This window comes from Sturnira hondurensis, unplaced genomic scaffold, assembly GCF_014824575.4.
Source record: "Sturnira hondurensis isolate 20B ecotype Veracruz unplaced genomic scaffold, ASM1482457v3 Scaffold0018097, whole genome shotgun sequence".
Classification (NCBI taxonomy): domain Eukaryota; kingdom Metazoa; phylum Chordata; class Mammalia; order Chiroptera; family Phyllostomidae; genus Sturnira; species Sturnira hondurensis.
Window position 1 is genome coordinate 3,317,527 of NW_028090728.1, and position 20,088 is coordinate 3,337,614.

Sequence of the window (20,088 nt, forward strand, 5' to 3'; positions counted from 1 at the left end):
TTTAAAATGAAAAGGTAATGCTTAAGAACACAATCAGATACACAAGCTTTTCAGACAAGACTCTTTATAGCATTTCCTGGCTCTCACATTACAGAACCCTGTTAGCACGAAAGGGTTCGCTCCCACTCATCTGTCCCACGCACATGAGGTCTCTTTTCTCTTAAAGCTCCCACCAAAGGCCGAGGTATCAGGGCGAGAACAAGGTGCCACATTCATGTTTTATAAAGGACCTAACAGTCAAGTAGCTGAGAACCCTCTGCCTTTTCTCTGAAAGAGCAGTATTTAAAACAAGTTTCCCCTTGTTTTAAATGAGAAATCTTGGCCTCATATAGAGGAACCACATTTTACTACACTGAGAATTTCTGGTACCATTACAAAAAGAATGCAATAATTATTTGCCTACTCTTAATTTTTTTAACCCTCATGTAAGGACATTTTTTCATTGCTTGGAGAGAGAGAGGGAGAGAGAGAGGGAGAGAGAAACACTGATAGGAGAGAAACATCGTTGGTTGCCTCATGTACGTGCCCCAACTGGGAACTGAATCCATAATCTTTCAGTGTACGAGCCAATGCTCCAACCAACTGCACCACCCACCCAACCAGGGATACTTTTACTTTAAAATAGCAGAAATTATCCTTTGACCAGATAACCTGGCTTCTTGACCCTGAGCTGCCTATTACCCACCTGTGAGTGGGTCCTGCATACTTTCTCAACATCTATACAACACGGTGACACTGGGCTCCTAATTCCATCATTATAAAGATACATAAAATAAAGTCCTTTGAGCAATGGAAGAAAGGTACTATTTCAATTCAACAACTAAAAAGAATTGTTTGTCCTGGAGACACCAGGTACCTCGGATGCCAAAGTGGTACTGTAGCACGGACGAGACAGTGCACACCTCTGGAGTGATTGGTACTGACCCCACTCCGCCATTCGTCAGTCATATGCCTCTGATAAACATCTCCATTCCCGAGTGTCGGTTCTGGTGGTGACAGCGACCGCACTGACACCTCCCAGTTTTCTATGATGGTTAAATGAGTACATATAAGCACCGCACACATGCTGGTAAACAGTACTGTCTTAATAAATCCCAGCTCTCCCTATCTCATGTCTTCTGGTAGCAGGAAACAGATCAGTGCTATTGTGGTGGTTCTGCAAAGTCCCCTAAAACACATCTATGAAAACATAAAATAGCAAGTGAAGAATCCCATGCTTACTCTTTACCCCTCCCAAGAAACTGAGACACCCCTCACAAATCCTGCCACAGTTATTCCTGAGAGCTCAGCCAGCTGCCCTCTGGCACCACATGTTCCTAAACGGCTGAAAATTTTCAGAGAAACAAAGGCAGTGAATGCCTTTTAAAAACATACCAAGTGTACAGCCAACAGCAAAACCACCAGCCTAGGAAGGTGCATGTTCAAGTCCCTCCAAGAGTCCCTTTTGTGGTGCTTTTCCTAGGCATCACTTTATCACTGTACAAAACCGGTGATGTCGACAGGGATCACCAGTGGGAAAGGATGGTGCTTCCGACAAATGGTGTTGGGACAAGGCATCATCTCCATGCAAAAGATGGAAGCTGGGCCCTTACCTGACTCTATGTAACAAAAATTAACTCAAAATGCATCAATGACCTAAATATAAAAGCTAAAGTATAAAACTCTAAGGAGAAAACAGGTTCATGACCTCAAGTCTGGCAATGGGCTGCTATATTTAATATCAAAAGCACAAGCAGAAAAACATACAAAAAGATATAATGGACTTCATCAAAATGTATAGAAGTTTGTGCATTTGAAGATACTATTAAGAAAGTGAAAGGGGAACCTATAGGTTCAGATAAAATATCTGCAAACCATCTACCCGATAAGGGTTCACAACCCAGCAGAATATGCCACTTCACTCTCAGGTGCATACACAAAAGAAATGAAAACATATATCCATGTAGAAACTTTCACACGAAGGCTTATAACAGCATTATTTACAAGTGTATGCACCTGAGAGTAGATAATCAAAAAGTAGAAAACAACCCCAGTGTCTATCAATGGATGAGCAAACAAAATGCGGCACATCTCTAAAGATCCATGCAAAGGGACCTCTTTTGACCACACAGGGAATGACGCACTGACGCACACTACAGCAGGGATGGACCTCGAAAACAAAAAGTCACATAGTGTATGATTCCTTTTAAATACAATGTACAGAGTATTTTTATAGAGACAAAAAACAGATAATGGTTGTCAGGGGCTGGGGGAGAGAAGAAGCTGGGGATAAAGTTTTAAAAGGAGAGATGATGGTTGTACAGCATCATAAATAACTAAAATGTTTAACTATATACTATGCGTGTTTCACTTCAATATAAAATTTAAAAACTGAAAGCAACACATACATTCAATTTGGTTAACTTGGAAAATTACTTCAGTAACAATATATCTATTCCAACGACAAAGCCCTGACCACGCAAAGCCCAGGAGCTGATACACAGCAGTCCAGGCCCCTGGAGAAGGGAGGAATGAGCTGGAGAGGGACCCTGCAGTGCAGGGGCTCCGTGTTGGCTCTGTTTTTGTGCAGCAGCTTCTTTGGCAAGTTCCAAGTCCGCTGTTCCAGAGGACACAGGCACCCTGTAGGGGCAGGTCTTTCTCCCTTTGGTCACATGGTGCCCTTGAGAATGGAGGGAAAACATCACCAGCTCGGAAGTGAGCTGATGCCCTGCACCCCACACTGCACTCTTCTAAGAAGCACAGAACAAGCTAAAGGCATTACTCCTACACTGTGTGTGGATCCCATAGGCAGAATCCCAGTAGCCCGGTAGCTCAACATAAGACAAAAACCTGTACGAAACTAAAAAGTCTGAAAGCAAACAGCTCCAAGTTACCTCACTCTCCTCCTCAGCTCCCTAGGACTCCAACACTCAGGGTTCGCCTTCCTACCAGTACAGATGAAGTGGGCTGACAGCTGTTGCATGGAAAATACGATCATTAAACAGAGATACAAGAATCAACTCCTTGTTTTGTGCACTCAAAACTGTATACCTCTTATTGCCCCACTGTGTATAAGACCAAATCTGACTGAGTACAGCAACTTAGAATACTTTTTTTGTGTGTGGATGCATTTTTATTGCATTAAGGCAATTTTACAGGGCAGGATGGACAAAGGAAGACCGCCTTATGAGACTGCCACCAAACCATTCTTGTTCCTGCCTAATCTTCCACAACCGCCCCACTGCTACTTACACTGTTCGCAGATGCGCCACCCCCAACGTGCAGGCGAGACGCACCACAGCCCTCCTCACCACCTGGACACACAACTAATTCCTGCTTTGTTAGCACTTACTCAGAAATCCTTCAATATCATGGGCTCAGAAAAGAGCAAGATCTTTCTTTCATTTCATAAGTTGTTTCTTACATCAAACTTCATAAAAACCAGACTTCCGCCAACATGGAGGTGCAGGTGGAAACACTGTGCCTTCTCCCACAACCAAGTTTAAAGACAACAAAGTTTTAGTAAACAAAAATGCAGCCAAAACACAGAAAATTGAACTATACAGAAGTCCGACAACAATGAACCACTCAGCCAGACCAGTAAGAGGGGTGGAGCCAGCAGTGGAGCCCGGTCGGGCTTGAAAGATTGTTCGATCCAACCGACCCAGGAGCAGAGACGGAGGCGGAGGAGGTTGGCAGACCCCAGGCATGGGGTGGCAACAGGTGGACCCAATGAGAGCACAGGGCAGATGGCTGGCTGCAGTCTGAAGCAAAGGAGTGAACAGTGAGACAGACCACTCAGGCTAGGGCCCCAGCGACGGGAATTAGAGCCTGAAAGCACCAAATGGAAAGACTTTCTCAGGGTTGAAGGGCCGGGAGAGGCTCCCAGGCTCACAGAGAGTTCGTTGGAGAGACCCACAGGGTCCTGGAGAGTACACGGGCCCACACACCCAGGAACCAGCACCAGAGGGGCCCAATCTGAGAGAGAGAGCGGAGCGGAGCAAAGTGCCATTTTTTTCCCCTCTCTATCCCCGCCCCCATATACAGCATCACAACCCAGAGACTGGGTGGCCTGGCCTGGTGAACACCTAAGGCTCCGCCCCTCATACATAACAGGTGGGAACAGACCAAATATTATGACTCAAGAAGAGCTCAAAGCCCCAGAGCCTATAATTCTAAGTGACCAAGAAATAACGAACCTTTCAGATGCACAGTTCAAAATGCTGGTGGTCAGGATGCTCACAGAAATGGATGATTCTAGCCACAAATTAAAGGAAAATATGAAGGCTAAACTGACTGAAATGAAGGGAAATGCACAGGTAACCAATAGTGATGGAAAGGAAACTGGGACCCAAATCAAGGGAGTGGACCAAACAGAAAGGAAGAAACAACCAACCAAAACAGAAAAGAAGGAAGGAACAAGAATTTAAAAAAACTGAGGAGAGGCTTAGGAACCTCCAGGACATGTTCCAACGTTCCAACATCCAAATTACAGGGGTACCAGAAGGGGAAAAGAAACAGACATGAGTGGAAAACTTATTTGAACAAATAATAAAGGAGAACTTCCCCACTCTGGCAAAGGAAATAGACTTCCAGGAAGTCCAGGAAGCTCAGAGAGTCCCAAAGAAGTTGGACCCAAGAAGGAACACACCAAGGCACATCATCATTACATTAGCCAAGATTCAAATGAAGGAGAGAATCCTAGAAGCAGCAAGAGATAAGGGGACAGTCACCTACAAAGGACTTCCCATCAGACTGTCAGCTGATTTCTCAAGAGACCTTACAGGCAAGAAGGGGCTGGAAAGAAGTATTCCAAGTCATGAAAGGCAAGGACCTACATCCAAGATTGCTCTATCCAGCAAAGCTTCCATCTAGAATGGAAGGCCAGATAAAGAACTTCTCAGATAAGGTCAAGTTCAAGNTACCAAGAGCATTTTGATGGTTGTCAGATGGGAGGGTGGTGTGGTGGAATGGATGAAGAGGTGAGGGTACAGAAAATAGCATAGACAGTAGGTAAAAAATAGATAGGGGGAGGGCAAGAATAGTAGGGGAAATATAGAATCTAAAGAACTTGAGACATGTGGTCATAAACTAAAGGGGGGCTATGGTGGGGGAGTGGGTGTGCAGGGTGGAGGGGAATTAAGGTGGGGAATAGAACAACAACTGTAATGGTATAATCAATAAAATATATTAAAAAAAAGAAACTGTGAAAAAAGAGAAATGTTAAAGGGACTTATCTAAGAAAAAGAAAAGAAAAAATATGAACAGTGAAAGGACAGAAAACTCACAGTTATTAACAACCACACCTAAAACAAAAACAAACCAAGAGGACAGCTAGATCAGGAGTGGAACCACAGAAATGGAGAACACATGGAGGGTTAGCAACAGGGGAGTGGGAGGAGGAGAGAGGGGGAAAAGGTACAGAGAAAAAGTAGCATAGATGGTAGGTAAAAAAATAGACAGGGGGAGGGCAAGAATAGTATGGGAAATGTAGAAGCTAAGGAACTTACGACATATGGACATGAACTAAATAAAGGGGGGAATGGTGGGGGGTGTGCAGGGTGGAGGGGAATGAAGGGGGGAAATGGGGACAACTGTAATGGCATAATGAATAAAATATACTTTTAAAAATAAATAACTTTAAAAAAACTTCATAAAAACTTTTTTCGAGCAAAAGTAGAGGCAGAGATCATCAATCAAGTTGATGAAATGAACTGATACCATAAATTTCTGAAGTGAGCTTTTAAATTTTATTTTTCAATTATAACCTACATTCAATATTATTTGTTGTTTCAGGTGTACAGCATAGCAATTACACAATCATGTTTTTCATTATTGATGTTTGTATTTTTTTTAAAAAAAGATTTTATTTATTTCTTTTTAGAGAGAGGGAAAGAGAGGGGGGAGAAACATTAATGTGTCGTTGCCTCTCATGCACCCCCCTACTGGCAACCTGGCCAGCAACTCAGGCATGTGACCTGACTGGGTATTCAATCAGTGGCCCTTTGGTTAGCAGGCCCATGCTCAATTCACTGAGCCACACCAGCCCACTGAATATTTCAAGTACTCAGTACCTGATACCATACGTATCACTACAATACTGTTGACAACATTCCCTATGTTGTATTATAGATCCCCGTGACTATTCTGTAACTACCAATTTGTATTTCTTAATCTCTTTATCATTTTCACCCAGCCCCTCAACTCTCTTCCTCTCTGGCAAGTATCGATCTGTTCTATGTGTCTGTTAAGTCCGTTTCTATTTTGTTTGTTTATTTTGTTCTTTATATTCCACATGTATGTGAAATCACATGGTATATGTCTTTCTCTGACTGATTTCACTTTAGCATAATTCCCTCTAAGTCCATCCATGCTGTCACAATAGGTAAGATTTCATTCTTTTTTAACCACTGAATAGTATCCTACTGTATAACTGTACCACAGCTTCACTATCCACTCATCTACTGATGGGTACTTGGGTTGCTTCCAAATCTTGGCAATTGAAAATAACACTGCAATGAACATAGGGGTGCACATGTTCTTTCAAATTCATGTTTTGGGACTGTTTGATAAGGACCCAGGAGTGGAACTGCCAGGTCATAAGGCAGATCCATTGTTTTGAGGTAACTCCACATTGTTTCCCACAGTGGCTGCACCAGTCTGCATTCCCACCAACAGAGCACGAGGGTTCCCCTTTCTCCACATCCTTTCCAGCACTTGTTTTTTTAAAAAATATTTTATTGATTATACCGTTACAGTTGTTCTATTCCCCACCTTCATTCCCTTCCACCCTGCACACCCCCTCCCCCACCATTCCCCCCCTTTAGTTTATGACCACATGTCTCAAGTTCTTTAGATTCTATATTTCCTCTACTATTCTTGCCCTCCCCCCCTATCTATTTTTTACCTACTGTCTATGCTACTTATTTTCTGTACCTTCTCCCCCCTTCTCCTCCCACTCCCCTGTTGCTAACCCTCCATGTTCTTCATTTCTATGGTTCCACTCCTGATCTAGCTGCCCTCTTGGTTTGGTTTTGTTTTAGGTGTGGTTGTTAATAACTGTGTGTTTGCTGTCCTTTCACTGTTCATATTTTCTATCTTCTTTTTCTTAGGTAAGTCCCTTTAACATTTCATATAATAAGGGCTTGGTGATGATGAACTCCTTGAATTTGATCTTTTCTGAGAAGCACTTTATCTGACCTTCCATTCTAAATGAAAGCTTTGCTGGATAGAGCAATCTTGGATGTAGGTCCTTGCCTTTCATGACCTGAAATACTTCTTTCCAGTCCCTTCTTGCCTGTGAAGTCTCTTTTGAAAAATCCGCTGACAGTCTGATGGGAACTCCTTTGTAGGTGACTGTCCCCTTATCTCTTGCTGCTTCTAGGATTCTCTCCTTCATTTTAATCTTGGCTAATGTAATGATGACGCGCCTTGGTGTGTTCCTTCTTGGGTCCAACTTCTTTGGGACTCTCTGAGCTTCCTGGATTTCCTGGAAGTCTATTTCCTTTGCCAGACTGGGGAATTTCTCCTTTATTATTTGTTCAAATAAGTTTTCCACTCATGTCTGTTCCTCTTCCCCTTCTGGTACTCCTGTAATTTCAATGTTGGAACGTTTAAAGGTGTCCTGGAGGTTCCTAAGCCTCTCCTCATTTTTTTGAATCCTTGTAACTTCACTTTTTTCTCTTTGGTCATTTCTTCCTTCCTTCTGGTCCAACCTTGATTTGGGTCCCAGTTTCCTTTCCATCACTATTGGTTTCCTATGCATTTCCCTTCATTTCAATTAGTTTAGCCTTCATATGTTCCTCTAAATTGTGGCTAAAATCATCCATTTCTGTGAGCATCCTGATCACCAGTATTTTGAACTGTGCATCTGAGAGGTTGGCTATTTCTTTTTCGCTTAGAGTTATCAGCTCTGGGGCTTTGAGTTCTTCTTGAGCCATATTTTGAACCATTTGTGCCTGTTACATATGAGGAGCAGAGCCCTAGGTCTTCACCACGGTGGGGCCACTCAGTCTCTGGGTTGTGACACTGTATGTGGGGGCAGGGTCAAAGGAAAGCAATGGCGGTCCCCTCTGTTGCCTCCACCCGCACAGTCCATCCAACTGTGCGCGAATTTGCGACCGCGGTCAGCCCTCCGCCGCTGGGTTCACCCACTGGGGCCAGCTCGGTCCGTCTCACTGCTCACTCTGCTGGTTTATCTGCGTGCGAATGTGTGACCGCAGCCAACCCGTCACCCTGCGCCCTCACTGGGTCCGCCCGATGGTGGGGCTGCCTGGGCTCCTGGTGTAGGGGGATCTTTCTTGCCTCTTCCGGCTCCGCTGCTGGCTCCACCCCTCTTACCAGTCTGGTTGAACGGTTGGTTATTGTCAGACTTCCGTCTAGTTCAATTTTCTGTTCTTTGGCTGCATATTTGTTCACCAAACCTTTGTTGTATTCAAACTTGGTTGTGGGAGAAGGCACAGTGTTTCCACCTACGCCTCCATCTTGGCGGAAGTCCTCCAGCAGTTGTTTATTGATTCACAGATACTAGCTATTCTGACAGGTGTGACGTGGTATCTCATTGTGGTTTTAATTTGTCTCTTTCTGATGATTACTGATGTCTGAGCATCTTTTCATGTCTATTGGCTACGTGTATGTCCTTTTCAGAGAAGTGTCTATTCACGTCTCTGCCTACTTTTTTTTTTTTTGGTGTTGTCTCAGTTCTTTATAAATTTTCGATACTAAGCCTTTATTGGATGCATCACTGGCAAATACCTCCTCTTATCCAGTAAGGATGTCTTTAGGGTTTTTTAAAAAGATTTTATTTATTTTTAGAGAGAGGGGAAGGGAGGGAGAAGTAGAGAGAGAGAAACACCAATGTGTGGTTGCCTCTCACGCGACCCCTGGGAACCTGGCCTGCAACCCAGGCATGCACCCTAGATGGGGAATCAAACCAGTGACCCTTTGATTTGCAGGCTGGACTCAATCCACTGAGCCACGCCGGCCAGTACTGCCTTTAGGTTTTGTTGTTGGCTTCCTTTGCTGTGCCAAAATTTTTGTTTGATGTAGTCCCATTTTTTGACTTGCTCCGTTTCTGACCTGGGCTGGTTCACCCCTCCTTAAGCAACCTGGTGGCCCCCACTCCCAGGAGGTCACCGTATTGATGCCAAACTTAGTGCAGACACCTGATCGGCATAGCGCACTACAGCCCAGAACTCCTGGGCTCAAGTGATGCTCCTGCCTCAGCCTCCCGAGCAGCTGGGACTACAGGCACGTGCTACCACGCCCGGTCCATTTTTTTCTTTTTGCCCAAAGAGATATGTTAGAAGATATATTGCTAAATGTCTGAGATTTTTAGTGCCTATGGTTTCAAGTCTTACATTTACGTCTTCAGTCCATTTTGAGTGTATGCTTATGTATGGTGTAAGGTAGTCTAGTTTTATTTTTTTGCATGTATGTAATTTTTCCTAACACTGTTATTGAGGAAACTATCTTTACCACACTGTATGTTCTTGAATCCTTTGTTATAGACTAACTGACCACATAGATGTGGGTTTATCCTGGGTTCTCTATTCTTTTTCCATTGCAGTTGTAGCTATTGCAAACAGCACAATATTGAGGTGCCAGCTTCCATGTATTTGTAGTAAAACAGTTGGTTCATGAACACATCACCTACAATAAATACTCGTTTTGACTTAAATCATCTTGCTTCTTAAAAAAGAAAACCAGACACACTGCTTCCGTTGATCTCAGCTTTATCTTTTGCTATGTGTACTGCTTACAGGGAGCTTTACGGGACATGGATTAATGCACTAATTTTATAAACTTGGGGAATACCATTTTCAATAGTGCTATATGAAGTATTTTCTTTCTATTCTTTAATCCTCACCTCAAAGACATTTTTCCCCCACTGCTTTTAGAGAGGAAGGGAGAGAGAAACATCAATGGGAGACAAAAGCATCAACTGGCTGCCTCCCATATGCATCCAGATGCCCAGACCAAGGATCGAAGTTTGAGGATCCAACCTACACCCTAAGCCTGTACCCTGATGGGGAATAGAACCTACAACCTTTCACTAATAGGACAAGGCTCCAACCAACTGAGCCATACCTGCCAGGGCTATAAGAGGTATTTTCTGAATAGGTTCTCTGGCTTATACCTTTTGAAAGTGACTTTCTTACAGATATCCTGACAATCTCACAATCACTTAACTGAAAACACAATTAATCTGAAGGAGGAAAACATTTAGTGACCACGCTTAGAAAACAAAACCAAGAGCAGAAGAACCTCGCTTTATGTTGACTTCCAGAATGTATGAGTTAAAATTTTCAGGTGCATGAAAAGTAAATTTATCTTGATGCCACACAAAGTGTTGTTAGGGTTTTCATGAACTTGTATTACTCAGAACAATAAAATTCATTACTGAAAGCAAAAAAGCCATCTATGTACACCCAACTTTATGTCAGTATCAGTAACCTAATACTGCATTCAAGATCTTTCTTTGTAAATTTTTGCCTAACCTAATTCCTGACCATGTTTTTCAAAGGAAAAGACAAGGGCCTAATATTCCATTAAAGAAAAAGCACTTTTCAAAGAAAGTTAAGAACCCACTATAATTTATCATTTAAGGTTATATAAAATATTAACGCCTACTTAAATACCGTAAGACAAGCTGGGTAAAATAATTCATTTGAGTTCAGTTTATCTTTCATTTCCCCCATGGAGTTTCACAAGGAGGCCACAAATTACTTCAGATGGAAGAAGTGGACTTTTGGAAGAGTGGAACGGCAAATCCAAATCTAAAGAGCAGAACATCAAAGGCGATGGCTACTCCCAATGCCCAGTGGGACCAGTCGAAGGGTGCCTTACCCAGGTTGTGCCGTTTCGACTTGGCGTGTTCATGAATATGTTTCTTTGTGAAACAGCCAAAGAAGACACAGTGGAGGCAAGAATGAAGCCTCTTCAGGTGGACACCACAAACATGACAGATGCATGACTTGGCCTGAAATTCAGAGAAGAGAATTAAAAACCACACATGGTATGACAGTTCTGAGAGAAATATTGAAGCACAGTGATCCATTTGCAAAGGGCACAGCTATGGGAGGGAAAGAAAGCAGGGGACTTCCTCTCCAAGTCTTTCTATGCTGAAAGAGCATTCTGTTAATCCTTTCAATTATCCCCAAAAGTCCTGAATTCATGCAGCTCAACACTAGCTCCATGTAAGAAAACAGCCCACAGCCTCAGTTACTGACACCCGTGAGCTCCCCGGTGGGCACCACCTGCAGCTGAAGGGGGCAGCCTGCACCGTCCCACCACTCCTGCTCCCCAGTTCCCACTCCAGGCAAGCAACACACAACCTCTTTGCCTGGAACCTGGGTACCATTTTAAATTTGATAATCCAGGTTCCCCAGCCATAGCCAATTTAGAAGCAATAATTACAGAAACGGATAGGGATACGAATCAGAGACTATATAGGAACAAAAAAGAAACAGTTTTTGCCCATAACTAGACCACAGGAACCTAAAATCTTAATCATAGCAGTGACGAACTTAGTTGGGGACAATTCTCACATCCTGCAACATCCAGGCATGTCAAGGTCTGAGCCCAGTGTGACAATTCCATGTATTTTCACTGTAAATTCTGAGAAAATCAGACTGAATGTCCAGCCTCTGAGATGACACCACCCACAGCATGTAAGTCCCTTCAGTTTTATCAGCAGGGAGAGGAGGGAGATGAACAAAGGTATAAGATAGGGTATGCAGAAGAGAGGAGTAAAATCCAAAGTGCCTCTGAAAACAGCAGCTGGCAACACAAACAGTACGTATCCAACAGAACATTCTGTTGGATAGTGCCGATACGGAGAAAACTAATAATACGAGAGACGATGTTGAGATTTTTATGAATACATCAGAGAAAGGCTCCTGTTCTCTATATTTAGTGCTTATTGCCTGTTGGTTGGCTACTTGATTAATATTAGAGAGGCAGTCTCTTGTCTGTGTAATCCATCAGCTCAGGAAACCCTGTTTTTCCTGGTTGGTGCTAGTCACCTGTGGTTGACTAGCTAGTCACCCAGGTGTGCTGGGCACTGCTCCTCATCGCCTCTGGGCTAGGGAGATGCAGGCCTGTCCACTTCCTGAAAATCCATTGAGGTGTGTGCTTTCTTTAAGAGGGCGGATAAGAAGCCATAACACAAAATAATAGCACACAGAGGTGGTACACCCTGGTATACTGAGAGAGACAATGAAATGCTACAAAATTTAAGGAAGAACAATCACACCTAATTAAGGGAAATTGTAGGAAATCATAAAAGTTTGTTTGCAAGAGGTAGAATTTGAGCTGAGAGCTCAAAATTCTATCTAATCCTATGGCATGTTTCTTATAAACGGTATGATCTTAATTCACATAAAGAGAATTGACGCAAAGCAGAAAGTCTTGCTATCCCTAAGAGCAAGGAGAGGAAAAGTATTCATTAAGCACCTACTTTCTCCCTCTGGCTGACTGTTATGTATTTGCAGACCTGGGACTCTCAACCACAGGTGACTAGCACCAACCAGGAAAAACAGGGTTTCCTGAGCTGATGGATTACACAGACAAGAGACTGCCTCTCTAGTATTAATCAAGTAGCCAACCAACAGGCAATAAGCACTAAATATAAAGAACAGGAGCCTTTCTCTGATGTATTCATAAAAATCTCAACATCGTCTCGTATTATTAGTTTTCTCTGTATCGGCACTATCCAACAGAATGTTCTAGGATACTGGAAATGTTCTGTATCTGCACTTTCCAGTATAGTAGCCACTAACCTCACATGGCTATCGAGCTCTTGAAATGTGGTTAATACCACCATGAAACTAGATTTCAAACTTTATATCATTTTAATTAAAATTTAAATAACATTTTTGGCTAGTGACTATTGTATCTGACAGCATAATTCTAGATCCTAAAATAAGCAACTACTAAATTACAGAAAGAGTTCTTTTCATAATATCTGTCTCCTGAGCTCATTTACCACAGGAGCTAAAGCACAGAAAAGAATCAACCTTGGATAACACAACTAATAGAGTATTCACATTTGTAGGTTTGAAAACAAAACTCAAGATGTTTGCACAGGCAGGTGATTAGTACCACCAAGTACTAAGGAAAACAGATACTGATGTGAACGACTTACTTATAATCAAAGCCAACTGTTGACTTCTTGTTTACTTCTTTAAAAGTCTTGAATTCAGCTGTGGCCATGGTTAGTGCAGCAGACACTGTGAATCACTCAGTATCAGTTACAAAACACGTTAACAGGGTTCAACTCCTGCTTCTGCCAGTTCCTGGCCATGCAACACTGAGCAAGTTATGTAACTTCCCTTTGCCTTAGTTTCCTCACTTTTAAAATATGTATGCTTCTATTTCATACAGCTGTTATGAGAATTGTAAGTGAATTGATGCTTTTAAGGTGCTTAGAATATTGCCTGTACATATTATCATTTGTAGTGGGCTAAGAGTGGCCTCCCAAAGGATTTGTCCACATCCCAATCTCCAGAACCTGTGAAAGTCACCATACTTGGAAACAACATTTTGAGATGAGATTACAGTCGATTATCTGGGTGGGCCTTAAATGCCATCACACAGATCCTTACAGAGGAAGAGAGATGAGGCCACAAATGAAGACCACATGATGATGGAGGCAGCGGTGGGGTGATGAGGCCAGTCTTTCAGGAGCAGAGCCTCTGCAGGGGCGGAGCCTGCCCAGCAGCTTACTTGGGATTTGTGGCAGAACTTACTTTAAACCATCTGGTGTGTAGTCGGCTCTGTACCTACCCCATCAGTTCTATGCACAAAAGACAGCAGAGGCTTCCAAAAGACAAAACACTGTAAGATCTTGCCAAAGGATTAAGTTCATGTTTGAAAGGACAACCTATAGATTAAAGAGATTTAAAAGACATATAAATACAGTCATACAATGAAATTCTATTGGGAACGATCAATCCATGCAACACTTAAGTGCACATTGCCAAATGAAAAAAAAGCCAGTCTAAAAAGGTTACATGCTGTGTAATCCCACTTATGTGACATTCTAGAAACTATACAGAAGAGTCCAGTGGTTCTAGTGGTTTGGAGAGGGATGAGTAGGGGAGGCGTAGTTTTTTGGGCAATGAAACTGTTCTGTGCAGATGTTGTGATAGATGCACGACACTATGCATCTGTCAAAACCCACTGAACTCCACAGCATAAGAGCAAACCTTAATATGCCAATTTGAAATAACTGGTTAGGCAGTCAGTGGGTGCCAGGACAGAACGCAGGCTATGAACACAGAACCAAACTGTGCTATAAACGTATGACATAACCTCCCTGAATATGGCGTAGAGAAAGTTTTGGAATTTTTATTTAGAAGTTTTGTCAATGTTTTTGTGATCACATGACACAGGAACTCAACTCTCATTTATATCAATCAGCCTATGGTAAAACTGGTTTTAATAAATTTTGTTTCACTTCAAGTAGCAGTTCCCAAGGACCTCCTGACATTAAGTGAGAACATACTGCACACACACATGCATGCATAGGAGCATGCACACAGCTGTCTCCCAGCTACGTCCCTGAAGGCCAAGAAGCCTCAAAACTCCAGTATGAACAAGTAACGAGCCCATGCTCAGAGAGTATCTTCTAATTCTATCTTCAGTAAAAAGAACCAGGGCTCCTTGGAGCAGACTCTAGGGTCGAAGCAGAAAATACACCAGAGGAGCCTTGAACATCTTGCAATCTAGAAAGTAAAAGTGCTCAACAACAAAACACAAATGTTGAGAGTGTCAAAGGGACACAGAAGCCAATTGGAAAAGCTCCCAATAGCTAGATCCAGAACAATCTGAACAACAAAATAAGTAACACCATTAGATTATAATCCACAGTATCAAATACCCACAAGTCCATATGGATATAAATGACTGAATACGTGCATGGATGAGAAAGGATGAATGTTCAATAGAAAAATCACAAGTAATTGATCCAGAGACCCTTTGTCCTCAAGGAGGTAGCACAGGACCACTGACTCCCTAAGTGAGCATGCAGAGCCCCTTGCCACCAAACTTAGCCCAGAGAGATGCTGGGAAAACTCATTTCCCTTCAGTGCAGCCACCTGGCAGCCATGTGGTCAAGTTCAGCATTAACAATGGTGAGTCATGTCCAGGACATCACCTTGACAAACCTGAGACAGCCACTTCACCTCTGCAGCCATATCCCCCACACCATAACCATGAGAAAAACATCAGACAAACCCAAATTAAAGGACATTCTGCAAGAATTGCTGACCAATATTACTCAAAACAATTGAAGTCATCAAAATAAAGGTCTGAGAAACTGTCACCATCTGAGAAGCCTGAGACACAGTGACTAAATATAACACAGGATACTGCACTGGGTGCTGAGGAAAAAAGGATTAGGAGAAAACTACTAAGATGTGACTAAAGTGTACAGTTTAGCTCATAACAATCTTTTTTTGCATTGTACTAGCTGTATTTTTAATTTTTAAAACATATTTTATTGATTATGCTATTACGGATGTCCCATTTCCCCCCCTTCATTCCCTTCCACCCTGCACCCCCCTCCCACCCACATTCCCCTTTAGTTCATGTCCATGTGTGTGTTAAGTTCTTTAGCTTTTACATTTCATATTATTCTTGCCCTCCCTCTACTTTCTCCCCACCATCTATGCTACTTATTCTCTGTACCTTCTCCCTCTCTCCTCCTCCCACTCTCCTGTTGCTAACCCTCCATGTGATCTCCATTTCTGTGGTTCTGTTCCTGGTCTACTTGTTTGCTTAGTTTGTTTTTGTTTTAGGTGTGGTTGTTAATAATTGTAAGTTTGCTGTCATTCTACTATATCTGTTTTTTTTGTCTTTTCTTAGATATGTCCCTTTAACATTTCATATAATAAGGGCCTGGTGATGATGAACTCCTTGAATCTGACGTTATCTGAGAAGCACTTTATCTGTCCTTCCATTCTAAATGAAAGCTTTGCTGGATAGAGCAATCCTGGATGTAGGTCCTTGCCTTTCATGACTTGGAATACTTCTTTCCAGCCCCTTCTTGCCTGTAGGGTCCCTTTTGATTCTGTCCTTCATTTTAATCTTGGGTAATGTAATGATGATGTGCCTTGGTGTGTTCCTCCTTGGGTCCACCTTCTTTGGGACTCTCTGAGCTTCCTGGATTTCCTGGAAGTCTATTTCCTTTGCCAGATTGGGGAAGTTCTCCTTTATTATTTGTTCAAATAAGTTTTGTTGCTCTTCCTCTTCTCCTTCTAGTACCCCTGTAATTCAGATGATGGAATATTTAAAGATGTCCTGGAGGTTCCTAAGCCTCTCCTCATTTTTTAAAAATTCTTGTTTTTTCATTCTTTTCTGGTTGGATGTTTCTTTCTTCCTTCTAGTCCACTCCATTGATTTGAGTCTCAGTTTCCTTTCCATCACTATTGGTTCCCTATGCATTTTCCTTCATTTCACTTAGCATAGCCTTCATTTTTTCATCTAGTTTGTGACCAAATTCAATCAATTCTGTGAGCATCCTGACCACCAGTGCTTTGAACTGTGCATCTGGATAGGCTGGCTACCTCTTGGTAGCTTAGTTGTATTATTTCTGGATCTTTGATCTGTTTCAGCCATTTTTTTGGTCTTATCTCACCTGCAATGTACTGAAAGTCAGAGCCTTAGGCGTCCACCAGGGCAGGGCAACCCAGTGGGTAGGTTGTGACACTGTGTGTGGAGGTGGGGTCCCAACGGGAACAATGACACTTGTTCCACTCTCTATTGGATTTCAGTCCCTTCCGCCACTTCCCCCAAGCAAACTGGGTGTTTCAGGTGCTGGTTCCCCAGAATGAATGGGCTTGTGTGCATTCTAAGACCCTGTGGGTCTCTCCAAATTCTTCTGTGAGGCTGGGAGCCTGTCCCTGCACCCCAGCCCTCTAAGGTGTTTTCAATCAGTGTTTTGAGGCTTTATTTCACAGCACTGGGACCCTGAAATGTGCGGTCTGTGTTGCTCCCCAGTTATCTGCACAGGAATGTGGGACTGCCACTGGTCAGCCAGCCGCCTTGCACGCAGTGCCTCACTTCACAATCGCCACCTCGCTTGGCTTGCTTGTTGCCACCCCACACCCAGTGTCACTACTTTTTGTGTTGCGACCCCTCTCTGCTTGGCAGCCAGACTCCACCCCACTTACCCATCTGCATGAATGTGTCTATTTCAGCTCCTTGGCTGTCTGACTTCCATACAGTTCAATTTTCTGTCAGTTCTGGTTGTTATTTCATTTCTCAACTTTTGTTGTCCTTATTTTGATTGTGCGAGGAGGCACAGTGTGTCTAACTACGCCTCTATCTTGGCTGGAATCATCATAATAATCTTATCAAGCGTGGCCATTATTTGTGACAAATGTACCACAGTAAAGATGTTAATCAGAGGAACTGAGTGTGTGAGAGAGATATGGAAACTGTTATTTTTAAAACTTTTCTGTAAATTTAAAACAATCATTAATTTACATACAACTAAATTCGCACACAAATGACTACAAATAAAACAGGAAATGTGCCCCGGCTGGTGTGGCTCAGTGGAATGAGTGCCAACTTGCGAACCAAAGGGATGCTGGTTCAATTCCCAGTCAAAGCACATGGCTGGGTTGCGGGCCCCAGTAGAGGACACATGAGAGGCAGCCACATACTGATGTTCTTTCCCCTGTCTTTCTTCCTCTCTTTAAAAATAAATAAATGAATAAAACCTTAAAAACAAACAAACGAAAAAGCTGAGTAAGATGGGTAGACTGTATTGAAGATGTAGTGCACCGATGTGGACAAGCTGGTTGTAATGCTGTACTACAAGTTTGCAAAATGTTACCATTGGGGGCCACTGAGTTAAGGGTGCACCGGGATCTCCATTATCTTTTACAACAGCACGTTAATCTATAAGTATCCCAAATTAAAACTTCCATTAAAAAAAAAACACAACAAATTAACAAAAACCTTTTCTAGATCTGGCCGGGTAGCTCAGTTGCTTAGAGGGCCAACCTGATACTCCAAGGTTTGATCTGGTCAGGGAGTCTATAAAAATTAACCACTGACTGCACAAGTCAACAAGTGGAACAATAAATTTATGTTTCTCTCTCAACCTTCCTCTTCCTCTCCCTAAAATCAGTAAAAAATTAATTAGAAAAATACATTTTAAAAATTAAAAAATACCTTTCTCTATTTGAGATCTTTTATTGAGAATGGCTTATAGCCCACTTAGTGTGAATGGTATTTTATTGTAATGATAAGAAAGATCCAATCAATCAAGCAAGCAAAATGTTCATTCCTCAAAGCAATACAGTTTGAAAAGAAAAACGTTAAGAAAAGGGACATATTCAAAAAATAAACTGAACTTAAAAAAAATATAAAAAGGAGGAGGAAGAAAGCCAGGAGAAGCTTTTGCATCTTTCGACACAGCAGCAGCAAAGTACGCAGTTGGTTGTCAAGAGAGAGTCAGTCAGTCGTTTGTGGAGCTGATAACACACGTACATTTCATGGCTCTTGGCCCAATGTCTACCAGATCCTGGATGTCAGCCCAGGTATTGTTATTCCCCAGCAATGATACGTACTCAAAAAGATCAACACAGAGATTCATTCATATTTCAGGACAGGCACCTAAGACTCCAGAACTGAAATAGTATTGATAAAAAGGGATGATCATCAGTACAGAATCCTAAAGTAAATAATTTCCTAAAACACCGACTTAAGGTAAATAACACAAGACCATTTTTCAACTGAAATGCTCTCCCCTCTCCCAGTACAACCCAAGTCCTGATAGCACCCCTCTAAAACACTGACAACCATAGCCCCTCCCTTTTCAAGCAAGAATCCACAAATTATAGTCATACTGTTGCTCTGTAAAGGTGCAAAATGGGAGGTAGAGAATTATTTGTACTCCATGACACCAGACTACCATAAATGGTCATGTTTTACGTTTAATTTTTTATTTGTCTCCTTTATCTACCTCCCCTGCTCCCTGCTGTTTCCTATTACAATATATCATTCCTAAAGTTCAGTTTAAAAATACATCTCAGGTTCAATATCAAATAGAAAATCACATTTCAATCCATCAGCAATCCAAGACACAGTTAATTGCCTAAGACTATTCCTTCTCTACATAGATTTTTAGGATTAAGTTTTACAAATTCTTCAATTCTCCAAGTTGAAAGCTTTTACACACACATGAAAGGGGAAATACACAACGCTGTCACCATCCAACGAAACAGCGGCTGCTCTGTTGTAAAGAAGGAGATCCACATGCAGAGGCAACAAGTGACAAAAGGAAATGATGTACGCATAATGTATACCTACATGACAAAAACAAGATGTATCTTTCCTTTATATGTACACAAATATTTACAATTTAAAAAAAATCTGGAAGACCCAGAGAGCAAACAGATTTTCATAGTAGTTACCTACTATTAGGGGCCAGGGAAGGTCCATTTTCTGTAAGTCTTTAAGGTATTTTATTTTTACGCACTGAGAATATATTCATTTCTGTTTAACTATTTCTTTTAAAAAGACACATGAATTCATAACTTTTAAAATATACTTTATTGATTATACCATTACAGTTGTTCTATTCCCCCCTTCATTCCCCTCCACCTGCACACTCCCTCCCCTACCATTCTCCCCCCCTTAGTTTATAACCACATGTCTCAAGTTCTTTAGATTCTATATTTCCTCTACTATTCTCACCCTCCCCCCTATCTATTTTCTACCTACCATCTATGCTATTTTCTGTGCCTTCTCCCCCCTTCTCCTCCTCCCACCCCTCTGTTTCTAACCCTCCATGTGTTCTTCATTTCTATGGTTCCACTCCTGATCTAGCTGTCCTCTTGGTTTGCTTTTGTTTTAGGTGTGGTTGTTAATAACTGTGAGTTTGCTGTCCTTTCACTGTTCATATTTTTCATCTTCTTTTTCTTATATAAGTCCCTTTAGCATTTCATATAATAAGGGCTTGGTGATGATGAACTCCTTGAACTTGACCTTATCTGAGAAGCACTTTATCTGTCCTTCCATTCTAAATGAAAGTTTTGCTGGATAAAGCAATCTTGGCTGTAGGTCTTTGGATTTCATGACTTGGAATACTTC

The 20,088-nt window shown here is 42.1% G+C and overlaps 1 protein-coding gene across 1 annotated transcript in view; it reads right to left on the bottom strand.

Moving 5' to 3' along the window:
• The window catches only part of USP22 (ubiquitin specific peptidase 22), a 47,529-nt gene that overhangs the window by 22,675 nt on the left and 4,766 nt on the right, over positions 1-20,088 (bottom strand). Inside the window, exon 2 of the mRNA XM_037068911.1 lies at positions 10,828-10,960. Within this exon, the coding sequence (XP_036924806.1) occupies positions 10,828-10,960 (133 nt within the window). The remainder of the gene's footprint in view (positions 1-10,827; positions 10,961-20,088) is intronic.